General features: G+C 43.2%; 1 protein-coding gene across 1 annotated transcript in view; it reads left to right on the forward strand.

The window, feature by feature from the left end:
- LOC141910544 (protein unc-80 homolog) overlaps positions 1-14,876 on the forward strand; it is a 102,395-nt gene that overhangs the window by 33,155 nt on the left and 54,364 nt on the right. Inside the window, exons 3-9 of the mRNA XM_074801236.1 lie at positions 5,228-7,554; positions 8,344-8,594; positions 10,355-10,539; positions 11,215-11,363; positions 12,109-12,247; positions 13,011-13,182; positions 14,495-14,608. Coding sequence (XP_074657337.1) covers positions 5,228-7,554; positions 8,344-8,594; positions 10,355-10,539; positions 11,215-11,363; positions 12,109-12,247; positions 13,011-13,182; positions 14,495-14,608 — 3,337 coding nt within the window. The remainder of the gene's footprint in view (positions 1-5,227; positions 7,555-8,343; positions 8,595-10,354; positions 10,540-11,214; positions 11,364-12,108; positions 12,248-13,010; positions 13,183-14,494; positions 14,609-14,876) is intronic.

Consider the following 14,876-nt stretch of genomic DNA (forward strand, 5'->3'; position numbering starts at 1 on the left):
TCCGCGCGGTTGCGCCACCGCGCGGGATTTACGCGAAGCAGCAGAACACAAACACGGCCACTCTCTCAATTTTCAATGATAGAAATCGTGTGTGCATTTCAATTATTTCGGCTGTTAGGGTTTTAAGGCACAATATAAGTTGATGATGTGATATGGCGATGTTAATTAATGATAATTCCGCAGTGAAGCTAGTCACGAACGGTGCCGATTGAGTGTACAGCTGCCAAAAACACTGAAATGTGCGTAGTTGCGTAACTATTTGCAGTGAATTGCAGACGAAACATGAAGCCTTAACGGCCGTTTAAAAAAAATTATACCAATCGCAATTGTAAAATAAAAATGAGATAGAACCTAAGTTAAAATTCTGGCCATTTCTAAAATGTTATTAATTATTATTACTAATTTTTAGTCAGTGCGGAAAGTTTAGTTTTCCAACAATAATGAGGGGTGGTTGGTAGTCATGCAATTCAAGTCATCATTTATTACGCGTTACTTCCGTGTTGTTGAAAATCTCGCGAGTCCTGGACCAAACCCCAATGAACAATGTGATCTGTGTGCTGGCCACAAATGCACAGATCACACTACACTACCCATTACACACTCCAGTACCCACAGCTCTCATATATCCATCCTAATATTAAGTGGCTTTCTTACTGGGTTCAGATCTATGGAACTGGGTCTAAATATATGTGGAACTGTGTCTAGAAACTACGGAACTGTGTACTATACAGAACTGTGGAACTGGATCCTGGATCTAGAACTGTGGAATTATAACTACATGGAACTGGGTTCAGAACTATGGAACTGTATACAGAACTGTAGAACTGTTAGGCTAATAGAACCGTGGAACTGTAACTAGAAATGTGGAACTGGATCGAGAACTGTGGAAATGTAACAAGAACCGAGGAACTGGGTCTTGAATGGTAGAAATGGTTCCTGGTTTTAGTGTCGCAGTGAGTTATGTGTCCTGCGCTGTTTATAGCTAGTGGACACAATCTCCACAATCTCCACCAAGTCGGTGATAAATCACTGCTAGTTTCTGCTATCTCAGCTCTCACTCTCTCTCTCTCTCTCTCTCTCTCTCTCTCTACTCTCCCCCGCTCAGTTCTCGGTAAATCTGTGCTAATCCTCGGTAGGAAACCGGCACGGGAAGAATTCGTCAGATTGTGTCACTAACAGGACCGGTAACCATGGTAATAAACGACACGCGGTGCGTGGATGGCTGGAACACACCGAACGAGCGACGAGCGACGAATGATTTGTTGTGTTTTCGGTTTTTGTCGTGATCTGTTATTAACTTGAGTGGCCTCATTCCGGTTCATATTACACATAACGCTAAATGTAATACTCTTCGTATACCCGCCGCATTACCCTGGGTATTACCCGTTACCAGGACAAAGTTCCACAGTTGTGGACCCAGTTCCACAGTCGTAGCCCCAGATCCACAGTTTTGGACACAGTTCTACAGTTGTAGACCCGGTTTCACAGTTGTGGATACAGTTCTCCAAGTTTGACGCTTGGATTAGATCTTTTGTAATATGTACTTATTTCAAGTTCAGAATCAAACTTTTGATTAAGTATTTCCATAGGTAAACCTGATGCTAAACTCAATTTAGGTCATTTAAATGTTTTAGACTTAATTTAGGATTTTCTGTTTTAGACTGAATTTAGGTCATTATCAATGTTTGAAACTGAATTTAGGCCATTATCAATGTTTTAGGTCATTATCAATGTTTTATACTGAATTTAGGTCATTATCGATGTTTTAAACTGAATTTAGGTCATTTTTAATGTTTTAAACTCAATGTAGGTCATTTCCAATATTTTAGACAGAATTTAGGCCATTATCAATGTTTTATGAAGTCTCTAAGCGGTTATTACCAGGTCTTTGCCCCTGAAATTATAAATTGCCTTGTCATATTTTATCACTATTGGATTTTTAGTTTCTTATTTTTTTTTATGATTGACGAAAAACTTCTAAAATGTCAACAACAGCAGCAGAAGCAGCCGCAGCAGCAGCAGCAGTAGAACCAGTAAAATGCAGTCTATATATGTCCTCCTCTCGAGGGCCTCACGCAGTAAACAAATGTAAACATTTGTGAATGTGTAATGAAGTGCTCTACTAGGCCCCGGTTTTATAGTCCGATGAGTGGGATAGGGGAGAGAAGGAGAAGTGGGTTAGGATAGAATAAGAGGAGGGAGAGGAGAAGTGACGGAGAGGGAAGAAAACGTGATGGAGAGAGAGAAGAGAGGAGAATATGATAGAGAGCGAAGAGAGGGTAAGAAGGAAAGAGTAGAGAGAAAAGGGAGAAAGAGTAGAGGAGGCAGGGAGAGGTAGTTTGTAGGGGAGAGAGAAGGGGGTTAGGAGTTTAGAGGAGAGAGGAAGAGAAAGCAGAAAGTGAGAGGGAGAGTATAGGAGAAAGTGACAAAGAGAAAAAGGAGAGAGAGGGAGGGAGAGGAGAGGAGGGGAGAAAGTGAAAGGGAGAGAGGAGAGGAGAAAGTGACAGGGAGAGAGAGGGAGTGAGAGAAGAAAATGAGGGGATGGGAGATGGAGAGAGTAGAAGGAAGGGACGAGATAAGGGAGATGTCGGGGAGAAGGGAGGGCTATAGTTTGTATAGAGGAGAAAATGTGAGGAGAGAGGTGAAAGTGAGAGGGGAGAGAGAGGAGAGGAAAAAATGCGAGTGGGTAAGGAGGAATGAGTAAGATGAAGAGTGAAAAGAGAGGAGAGAATGAGGGGAAGAATGGAAAAGGAAGGCTTATTTTTTAGGGCAGCGATAAAGATATGAAATCGAGAGATCGAGAAATATTTGCATAAAACCGACGCAGTCAGCCGCGTGCGGTGATCAATCAATCATCGTTCAACAAACACCATCTTATATCAACAAGCTTCATTTCAATAGATATCACCATCAGACCTTCGGCGTAATTCTCGACTGTCTCCGATACATTGATACCTAGAGAGAATCAGTAATTGCACGTATCAGTCGCATCAAACATTTTCAAACCTGTCGGATTCAAAAGCGCTCGAACGAACGCGCGGTATTTTTTCTCTAAAAAGCTATATACGCCGCAACGCCGGTACCGCGCCTCGCGCCGGTCCGTTAGTCCCAGCCTTCTGAAGCGAAAAAAACCTATCAACGTTTATATCGTTTAACGGTCCATGATATAAGCAACAAATATATATATATATATATATGTATATATATATATATATATATATATATATATATATATATATATATATGTATATTATCGGTTTCTATGGTAACTCGATAGTAAATATATCACGCATGGCCCTGGTCTCTCTCTTTATTTCTGTCTTTCATAAATCGTATTTTTCCCCGTGGCTATTTCAAACGCTTTCGCGGTATCAGTAGCTGCGACCTGTTTTTTCCATTACTCGGAGAGAGGATTTTTTCAAGAAAGGAAAATTAAAAAGATTTTTTTATACTAAGCGTTTTAAAATGGAAGGGAACAGGAAAGAAAATGAAAATAAAAGTTTTTTTTTTATTATTGGAGTATTTTCCGCTTAAAATCTCTGGCTGCTTAGAGTGCGCGGGCGACACTTCTAGGTCGTCCCGTCGTGAGGTTAAATGAATAATCCAAAAGGATTAGTTTTGGGAAACCGAGATCCGAGGGACGTAAAGCCAACAAACAAACGAAGGACTGCAGAAAAAAATGAAAAAGGAGTGAAAATTGTGATGAATCTTTTTCCAATGATAGGAGTAATGAAAAAACCTACTCCAAGTAATTAAGAAAGAAAAGCCTAAAAGGAATGGAATTCTTACTCAATTGCTGAAATAATGATGATTACAACGCAATAGAAATAAAACTTTAAAAAGAAACAAATCTGAAAAATAACATTCACCCCCCCCCCTTTTCCCTGTGGCTGTGAGTACGGAATTGATCTTTTGATACGCGTAAATAATGCTTTATTTTTATCAAATTCGGTAAAAGGTTTTCCTGTTCTATAATTGGGGGGAGGGGGGGTTAGGTTACAGTTCAAACGATGCGAGACATGCTGTATTTACGCCGGTATAGGGCGCGGGGAGGCCGCGACTAATGACATTATCGGGAACCTTTGAGACAATCGGGAATTGAAAGATCAAACCGATGTCAGAGATCAAGGCATGCCACTATACGGCTATTGATCATTACTAACAATATGATTTAATCAGATGAGAGAGCAGAGAGAGAGAGAGAGAGAGAGGGAGAGAGAGCGCGGAGAGGAGAGAGAGCACAGAACGTCCCTGAGGCCGTATCGGTAGAAGTTGTTCTCTTTGTGGTTCGTCAATCTTCAAAAGATCGTCAATTCAATCGTTGACATCTCATCACGTCTTTTGAACTCTAAATTTGCTTATGATCGAGCCTTTAGCTAGTCAGACTTTCTTCGTCTCTTTCCATCTCTTCTCCTTCTCTTCCTCTCTCACCTCTCCCTCTTCCTCTCTCACCTCTCCCTATTCCTCGATTCGCTTGTTCCTCGACCGATGTCGATATTGTAATGCTGCCCTGTGTCCTCATCGATGTCTAGGTTGCTCTGCTAGAGAAAGCTATCGGAATGTTAGAGGGCTACACATTGGGGGTATAAACTAGGGGGAGTACATTGGGGGTATAAACTAGGGGGAGTACGCCGCATTAAGGGTATCTACTAGGGGGAGGGGTATAGACTGTGGGGTACATCGCGTTAGAGGTATCGTTTAGAGCATCATTTATTGACTACTCGTGCTGCTCCATCAGATGAAGCTATCAGAATGCTGCTTTGATCTTGAAAGAAGGATTGTCCTTATTCATTTAATTGGGAGTATCCATTGATCTACAGGGGTACACACTGGGCAGGGTGTCTACTAGAGCTGCGGGTTCTCATTGGGTAGGCTATCTACTAGAGCTAGGGGTATTCATTGGGCAAGGTATCTACTAGGGCTAGAGGTACTCATTGGGTATAGGGTACCTAGAAGAGTTATGGATACTCATTGGGCAGGTTACCTACAAGAGCTTGGGGTACTCATTGGGCAGGGTATATACTAGGGTGAGGGGTACTCATTGAGAGTATCTCTAAATCATCGTTTATCTCATCATCTCTGTCTACATTATGTATGTACTATGAATATAGTATTTTACAGATAATTATAAGATATTTTGACTTTTGAACTATAGTTCACAGGAAATAACGATAATAATCATGATAAATAATGATGATAACTAATTCTTAGTTTCTGTATTTTTCAGTCGTTCGAACGCGTCCTGGTGCAGAACATACTGCACGGCGAGTCTCCGGCGTTGTGCGAGTCGATACAGTCGATATCGCGGTGGCGCCTGATACAGGCCGCGTTCCCACACATCGTGCACTGCTGCGCCGCGCTGCTGCTCAACCGCAAGCTGAACAACCCCGATGAGAAGTTCAGCGCGAGCGAGACGAAACTGCTGTACACGCTGCACTGGATCGTCTTGGACGCGGCGTCCGAGTGCGAGGACAACGACGAGAAAAACGGCCTGAAATCGGCGAACATCGCCTTGCACAGCCTCACCGTCATACAACTGTTCGTCTACCTGATGGCGCCGCTGGTCCACACGGTCGCCGAGTCAGATTTCCAAACGTTGAAACTCGAGAACGGTTTGCGCTTGTGGGAACCGTTGTGGGACTATCAACAACCGGACATACCGTGCTTCGCGACGTCCGTCAAACCTAAACGCAACGTGCTGAAAGCGAACCACAGCATGTTGAAACTGAACACGAACGCCGCGAATATCTACATCGGCAAGGGCTGTTCGGCCGATAACATACCGGGTATTTACCTTGGCGTCGACCCGGTCAGTCAACGCACGAGCCTAGTCGAGTCGTTGACCAGTCCGCTGGCGCCGTTGGCTCGTATGAGCGACGTGTGCGGCACGATCTCCGACACGCAGTCCGTCACGATGGAGGTCGTCTGCGAGGTGTGCAACACGGTGATCTATAACAAGCAGGGCGAGCTGTTCGGGCCGTGTCGCTGCGTCGGAGGGGGTGTCGGAGTCGTAGGCGGAGGAGGTGGGGGAGCGAATAACGATAACTTCCGTTTGAGCGCCGCGTTTCAGAAACTCGCGTCGCCGCTCGACAAGGACTTTCTGAAGCAGCGCATCGAAAACGCGATCGCCAGTTCGGCGCGCGGCCCGCCGAATCCGGACATCCTGGCAGCGAGTTACTTCGACGTCGGCGTGCTGCGCTGTTTGTTCAGCCCGACATGGAGCGAGGACGGCGTCTACTGGGCGCTGCGTTACGTGCACCGCCGGCTGCTCGAGGTCAACGACGAGCTGACGCGCACGGAGACTACGCGCGAACGCAGCAAGTCGCTACCCGTTCCAGAGATCATGGTCTCGCTGTACCGGACGCCGTCGTCCCCGAAGGGCAGTGAGGATGAACTCGGCAGCAGCATGTCTGACGGGTCATTGTTGGACAGCATCAAGCCGTCGTTTAGCGTAATCCCGCCGGTGTGCCGCGAGATCGCCAACAAGAAGATGCGCGTTTCCGAACTGCGGCAGTTCTTCGACACGAAGTCGAAATTGTCGCGAATCGAGAGTCTGGACGGCGACGAGCCGGTCGTCGCGGCGACCGCGCGCGAATCCCGTTACCGTAAACAACGTGATAATCATCGTCGTAGCAACGACGTCGCCGAAGACGACGACAACAATCGAGAGAAAGAGAAATCAAAGGATTATATGAAAGTCGAAAAGGACGAGGAACAGACTCCGCCGCCGAGACCGAGCTCGGCGATGGCTAATTACGCGTGCGGTAACCACGACAACAGCATTGACGACGACGACTACGACAGCCCGAACGGTAGCTTCTCGGATTTAACGCGGCGCAAGAGTTTACCGTCATTGGGCGCGGGCGCTAGTACGGGCACGACAGGCCTCGCCGAGACCGAGAGCCAACAGAGTCTGGCGTCGACGTCGACGCCCGCGCAGTACTTCAACAGTTTAAAAGACGCGGTGACGCGCACTTTGAGCTTGCGTCCCGAGTCGTTGAGCAAGCCGATCATCACGATCACCGAGGACTCGCCGTCCGCGTCGCCGACGCCGTCGAATCGGTCGCAGCAGAAACGCGAGAGCCTCGCGTCGGAGACGACTGGCACGCACTTCCCGCAGCTGCCGCGCAGTCTCACCGATTCGAACATCAGTTACTCGTGCGAGGAACCGGTCGAAGAGGTCACCGGCGCCGTGCACTACATACAGCAGAACGGCCATATCAACTACCAGGTCGTGTTGAAGGCCGTGCACGCGGTGACGATGGGTCGCGTGACCGCGCGCGTCTCGGAGACCATGCTCAACATACTGCACGTGCTGCTCGATTTGGACGTCATCGAAAAAACGAAGAAAGTTAAAGTCGAAGAGAATAATAATAACAACACGAATAACAACGATAACGATAAAAAGGGCGTATCCATGACGATGAATAAGGAAGAGAAGGATTCTCCAGCTGCGACTCGTAAGCCAGCAGCAGCAGCTGCTGCATCCTCCGACCAGAGTAAAAAATCACAACAGATGACAATGCATAATCTAGCCATGGAATGCGTGATTAGGTAATTAGAAAGTATAATCTCTGGTCCCAGTTACACAGTTGTGAGTTGAGTGTGGACCAAGTTACACAGTTGTGAGTTGAGTCTGGACCCAGTTACACAGTTGTGTCTCTGAACCCGGTTCCATAGAGTTGAGTCTGGACCCAGTCCTACAGTTGAGTTGGGTCTCGACCCGGTTCTACAGTTGTCCATTGTGAGTTTGTGATCTTTTTATTATTTCATTTAACTTCGGAATCAAAACTGTGTAAACGTGGTCCAGTGTCGTGCAGTTCGACTTAAAAACTTCTGAAAAGTTGATAATTTAATGATGGTTCTTTTAAGTATTAGCAGAAAATTGAGACAGTCCTTTAACCCTTTCCGTGCTGACTAAGTAATATCCTATACTGCTGGAGAAAATGTGAAAATTTGGGAAAATTCCACCCTAGTGTGTTGAATAACAGGAATAGCACTACAATGCGTCTACACCGCAGTGCAGTGTATCATCAGGTTCTAATATTTCACTATGTTTGACGGGTGCTGTCATCTTTGTATAGAGATAAAAACTAAAAACTAACTCAATACACCACAGTGCGGTGTACTAGCAAAATCCATCACCGATTCATACACTGCACTGCGGTGTAGACGCACTGAAAGGGTTAAACCAAAAGCGACAAAACATTTATCGCTGAAAATTGAGAATTGAGTAAGATATTCATTTAGACGTAGAAAAACATGAAGACATCGATGAAAGTAGTTTGCGAAATACTGTTAGAACTGCCGTTTTCTAATCCATCGTTTTTCATTTGACCGTAGGATATTCAAAGCGATGGGCTGTCCAAACGGGTGCGGGGACGGATTCCGCGGCACCGGGGCCGAACAGGTCCGACAGAAAGGACTCCATTGTTTGCAGCGTTTACAGCGAATCCACATCGCTCAATTCCGGAAATATCTGCGAGAATTCATCGGTAAACAACCGCTACAAGACATCGTCGACTTCATGCATTCGTTTCTCGGATTTTGTTCGGAAGTCGGACAAAATTCGTCCAGTACTTATTCACCTACAAGTAAGTGTGCAGATAAATGTGTCTGATGTCTGGTGTTTGTAAATAAGTGTGGGTGATCAGTTTCAGAAAGTTTGCTGATAAAAGGTCTTATGTCTAGTCTAGTGTTTTTAGTTCATTTTCAATGAAGAATATCTCTGGTGAAGTTCTGAACGCACGTGTGAAGTGTGGACTATCAGTTTCAGAAAGTTTGCTGATAAAATGTCTGATGTCTGGTGTTTGTAGTTCATTTTCGAGTAAAAATGTCTCTGGTGAAGTACTGAACATGTGAAGTGTGGATGATCAGTTTTTGAAAGTGTGCTGATAAAAATAAGATCTAATGTCTGGTGTTTGGGAATCTGCAATTGGGTCCTGTCGATTTGCCACCGATGAGATGTGTTATATTTAAACCTCTACAATGAATCAGGTTCTGTTTATGAATAGAGTTTACAGCAGCAGCAGCAGTGAGAAGGAGAAGGAGGAGAAAGTCATGACTCGTGATAAATGAATGAATGATGGATTGTTATTGGATCTGTGATCATTATTACAAACGCACCGTCACAACACACACAGGAGGTCTTAACATCTGAACAATATCACTACACCGCCCCCTTCTTCTCCCCCCTGCTGCCCTCTCACAGGTCCAATCATAAAAACACTTACCTCTCTACCTCTCCCTTGTCAAACTTTCCTCTCTCTTCTCAATACCTCTCTATCTCCTTCACCTGTCTCTAACTCTCCCTTCTCTCTTCTCTACTCTCTGTCTACCTCTTTCTGCCCCCCCTCTCTCTATCTTTCTATCCCCTCTCTTCTCTCTCCCTTTCTCTCCTCTCTTCTCTCTAACTGTTCTCCCTCTCTCGCCCTCCCTTTCCCTCTCCTCTCTTCTCTATCTGTTCTGCTTCTCTCTCCCTCCCTCTCTCCTCTTTTCTTTCTCTCTGCTCAGCCTTCCCGCCTCCCTCTCTCCTCTATCTGCTCTCACTCGCTTCATCTAGTTGAATATTAACCAGGATGTTGTTATTAATAATCAGTTTCCGGTGATAATGGTCTGGCGTCGTCTGCCATGCATGTAAACTGTCATTATCAATCTCTCTGGTTCAACCTTTAAACAACCAATAAACCATTCATTTAATCATTCAAACAGATTGCGTTTTACAAAGTGACTAAATCCATCCGCTTTTATCCGAGGACCAATTTATTTAATGACCAAATTGATTCAGTGACCACAGTTTATCTTTGGACCAATTTATTCAATGGCCCAATTAATTCAGAAACACAGTTTATCTTTAGACGATATTTACTCAATAACCCAATTTATTCAGTGACTGAAGTTTATCTTTGGACCAATTTTTTCAATGACCCAATTTATTCAGGGTCTGCAGTTTATCTTTGGACCAATTTTTTCAATGACCCAATTTATTCAGGGACCACAGTTTATCTTTGGACCAATTTATTCGATAACCCAATTTACTCAGGACCACAGTTTATCTTTAGACCAATTTATTCAATAACCCAATTTGTTCAGTGACCGAAGTTTATCTATAGACCAATTTATTCAGTTGACCCAATTTGTTCAGTGTCTGCAGTTAATCTTTCGACCTATTTTTCCAATTTATTCCACAGTTTATCTTAATACCAATTTATTCAGTGACCCAATATATTCAGGGACCACAGTTTATCTTGAGGGACCAGTTAATTATGGCTCGCTATTTCAGGGCCCAGTCCATCCTCGCGTTTAGTCGGCTAAACTTTCGTGATAATAAACTCTTCGTTTTCTCTTATTGCAGCTCAGAAACGCGGTTCGCAAGAAAGCGGCGCGCCGTCGCGGACTGGGTACGCCGTCAATTTCGGACAGAGCATAGGTGGTGCCGGCGTGAAGGGTATCGAGGGTACGGTCATGGCTCATATATTGAAACCTTTGGTTTCGCGATTCGTCGAGTCGTGGAAGGAACTGCACAGTCACGAGAATATCGTGAGTATCAATGCGGTGGTTTATTCCTCAAAAACCTCTTCGAAAAAAGTAATCGGATCGAATATATGTCTGATCACAAAATCAGATATTTCAGCATCAGTTTTTCAGATAATCAGCTCTCGGTAAAATTGGATGAGATATTTGTCTGATCAGGAAATCAGATATTGTAGGGTATTAATCAGATATTTAAGGCTATTTATGTGATGATATTGAAGTGTATTTGATATATAAGGCTATTATAGAGAATCTTGCACTAATATAACGAAAGATGAATTCCGAAAAGTTTCATCTTTCTAGTTATATCAGTGTGTCGGATTCTCTATATATCGTCGTCACAACACAGACACTGTTTCACCAATTGTTATTAAGGGTATTATCTGATGTTTTCAGATATTTAAGGGTATTATTAGATCATGGTATTTAAGAGTATTTGATGATGATATTTAAGGGTATTTGATGATGATATTTAAGAGTATTTGATGATGATATTTAAGGGTAATTGATCATGGTAATCAAAGGTTTTGATGATGGTATTTAAGAGTAATTTGATGATGATATAAGGGGTTTAGTTTTTTAAGGGTATTTGATTGTTAGTTATTTAAGAGTATTTGATGATGATATCTAAAGGTATTTGTGATGATATTGTATGTATTTCTGTATGTGTATATATTGTAGAGTATATATTGCGATGTACGTCAGATGATGACATACGTTAAAGAGTTACACGGTGGTACGTTCAGACGTGTTGCTTTAAGTGGATTACTTGATGCTGTGGAGAGACCTTCTATTAAAAAAACCAAACCTAAACATCCTCAACCAATCAAGTATGTATCTCACAGATTCTTAGAATATCTGACTAAATATACATGTATGTTCAACCTGGACCCAAGTTGAAATTAGTCCATTTTCAATCCTACCTATATTTAAGCCTTACAGCAAAATGTTTTATCAAGCCAGTTTGATAATTTGACAGTTCTACAGCTACAGGTCCATATATCCCTGGTTTGGTCCATGGTTCTACAGTTCGATCTATAGGTCCACAGTTTGATCCGTAGTTCTACCGTGTGATCCATTCCACTGTTTGTTCCATAGTTCCACAGTTTGATCCATTTATCCACAGTTTGATCTATAGGTCCACAGTTGGATTCATAGTTCTACAGTGTGATCCATTCCACTATTTGTTCCATAGTTCCACAGTTTGATCCGTAGTTCCACAGTTTGTTCCGTAGTTCTACAGGTCCATGTATCCCTGGTTTGGTCCATAGTTCCACAGTTTGATCTATAGGTCCACAGTTTGATCCGTAGTTCCACAGTTTGATCTATAGTTCTACAGTTTGATCTATAGTTCCATAGTTCAATTCTTGGTTGACTTATGATTTTTGATTAGTTCTTCCATTTAAAGATATCCTTCTCGGTTCAAACTCATCAGTCACTCCCGTGTCAAGTATCACCCGGGTCAAGTTTCCCCAAAGTCAACTTTCACTTGGCGCTAGAGTTAGAACCACTCCCTGCCTGCTTCCTCTATTACCGGGGGTTTAGACGGAGAATATTTGTTCTTCTAAATTTCAGACGAACGACGTCGATGACTTCGGACAGCGGAGATGAGAAAGAGACTAAATCTACAGCGGGTACTCCCGAAGAGCCGCCCGCTGCTCCTAGCGCCGCCAGATCCAGACGGTCGTTGTTTAAACGTAGAACTCAGAAAAAGGTCCGTATATTAAAACACTTGATAATTACGGGGGTCGCCGATTGTTGAGGAATTTTCTGTGAAATTCAAGAAAAGTATCTTTAAAAATATTTGGATCCTCTTTTTACGTCGCATACGGGTGGCAACTTACCTGGACATCGGGGAATATTGAGGGAATTGTGTAAGAAAGCTAAAAATCGGGGAAGTTTATCGAGATTGCTAGATCGTGTGTTAATTGATTGGATTCTTGATCAAGCCAGAGGGAAAACAACGCGCGTGTTGCGAAAAAAGTCAGGGAAAAGCTAGTCAAGATAAGATTGGCCATCCTGTAATACAGGAGTCGCGATTGTTGAGGAAAAATGAAAGAAAATCTGTGAAAAATTCAAGAAAAGTGTCCGTTAAAATATTTGGATCACCTTTTAAGCCGTATACCATGGAGCTCGGAATTAATGTACAAGCTTTTCCTTCAATGAGATTTGTTACTTTTCCGAGTATTGTAGTCCTGGTGATGGTTTGTATTTCAAAATGTAACCAAACTGAGAAAAAAAAAACAGGGTCTCTGCTTACCTGGAAATCAGGGAAAAGTCTGGGAAATTAGTTCAGATTGCTAGATCGCGTGTAAAATCTAAGTTTAAAAAAATCTATGTTTTACATATTTCACTGGTAATTGATTGAATTCTTAGCAGATTAAGTCAGGGAACACAATTTGCATATCAGCGAATAATCAGGGAAAAAGTCAAATAAACATGGCCTCTCCCGGTAAGACTTGTCGTTTTCGTTGTAGCAGTCGTCTTCCTCGTACAATATGGCCGCCAGCGACACGGAAACCCTCGATGACCCGGCCCACGCTAAACACCTAAAACTGAGTCCGTGTAGAATGAGCATGTCGGCTACGGAGGACGACCCGCCGTCCAACCCGAGTACTCCTAAACGTAAATTCAGTAAATTCAATATCGGTAAGTACTTCGCAATTTCTAGACTGTAGAAGAGAGCTGCCAACTGTTCCTGATTTTCAGTATTTGTTACTATTCTATGATGAGAAATACTGATTTGATTTGTTTGATGTATACAGAAATATGTAAGATGTTACTGGTGGTCTTACTGTTGTTTACTGATTAATATTTCAATGCAGAAATGTTACTGAAAACAAACTCAATTTGTTACTGATAGCACTTTTCACTGGTTGGTAGCCCTGGTGGTAGAAACCACGCGAAATATTTCAAATATTTTAAGTAAACTTATTAGATCAATTCAAATTGTGGGATTTTACTCATCGTTTTATCATGGATATTGTGATCCACAATTCTGATTCTCTCGCAATTTATTCACTCAGATTTTTTTGGTTTTGGAAACTTCAGGGACCTGTTCTATATATAGACTGGTATTAAGTTTAACCCAGAGGCCAGTTGCATAGTCATGGCTTAGACTTAAGACCAGTCTAAGACCAACTTAGTTCTATAGCCAATCTAACAACTTCAGACCAGTCTTAAGATTTAGGACCTTGTTTTGACTTGTCACGACTGTGCAACTGAAAAGATAACAAAAAGAGGCTAAAGTAATTTATTTTCAATTGAGTCTTAACTCCCCAGGTTAAAGATGATACCAGTCTATAAATCCAGTCTGGGTTAAAAAGAGGACGGAGCTTGGAAAAGATAAGAAAAGGGGCTAATCTGCCCATTACAAGCCTTGTTACGGGCACATGCGCCCATCATATATACCCCCTGAGTTGAGCACACACTATACAGCCCTGGATACAATTCCACAGTTGTGAATTAAAAGTTGAAATTAGTTATATTTCAAAACGAGTCATCTCTACATTTTTTTCACTTTCTTTTTAAGGTTCGTTTTTAAAACTCGTCATAATAATTCTAATCCAATTTAACGCTTTATTTCCGCGCCGACTCCGCCGCGATTCAGACGCAGACGTAGCTGACGGCGGATTAAAAGGTCACGCGATCTCGGCGACGACGTTCTCGTATCCATCCCGTCGTCGTATTTTTCCTGCCGCGATCACTTGTCACGAGCGTGCGCGATCCACGCGTCACGACGGCCTTCGGGTGGTCTCTCGTTATGTAACCATGACAACGGCTTGACCAATCAGTTTAAAAATCTCTGTCGTCCCTGTCTCTCTCTCTCTCGGCGCGGTGCCAGAGGATGTTCACGCGGAAAAATTGGGGAAAAAAATCCGTCTGTTTACGACGATTACCAACCGTTAGAAATTCGAAAAATTTCGATTCTCTTTTCTATCGTCCTAACAACTGTTTGCAGGTAATAAATTGTTCGCGTCGGCCCCCAGTTTGATAAATCGGATTTTCCCAGCTACGAAAACTCCCGTTCGATTGTCTCCAGTCGAGATTCGAGCCGGAAAGTACAGAATCATCGGTAATAACTGAAAAATCATCTAACTATCGGTGGCTGGGTTCACTCTGGTGGATGGGTTCTCCCTGGATTCAGTCTGGGTTCACTTTTGTCTTTACTCTGGTGGCTGGGTTTGTCACGGAGCTTAGGGTAAACGGGTTCACTTTGGGTTTTACTCAGGTGTCTGGGTTTGCACTGCTGGTGGCTGGGTATCTCATTCAGGTGATGGAAGCTTGTATTATGCAGCATGGAGAGTTATTTATATAATCTTTGAGCGACGCATCCTGATTGT

The sequence above is a fragment of the Tubulanus polymorphus genome, chromosome 9 (assembly GCF_964204645.1).
Source record: "Tubulanus polymorphus chromosome 9, tnTubPoly1.2, whole genome shotgun sequence".
NCBI lineage: Eukaryota > Metazoa > Nemertea > Palaeonemertea > Tubulaniformes > Tubulanidae > Tubulanus > Tubulanus polymorphus.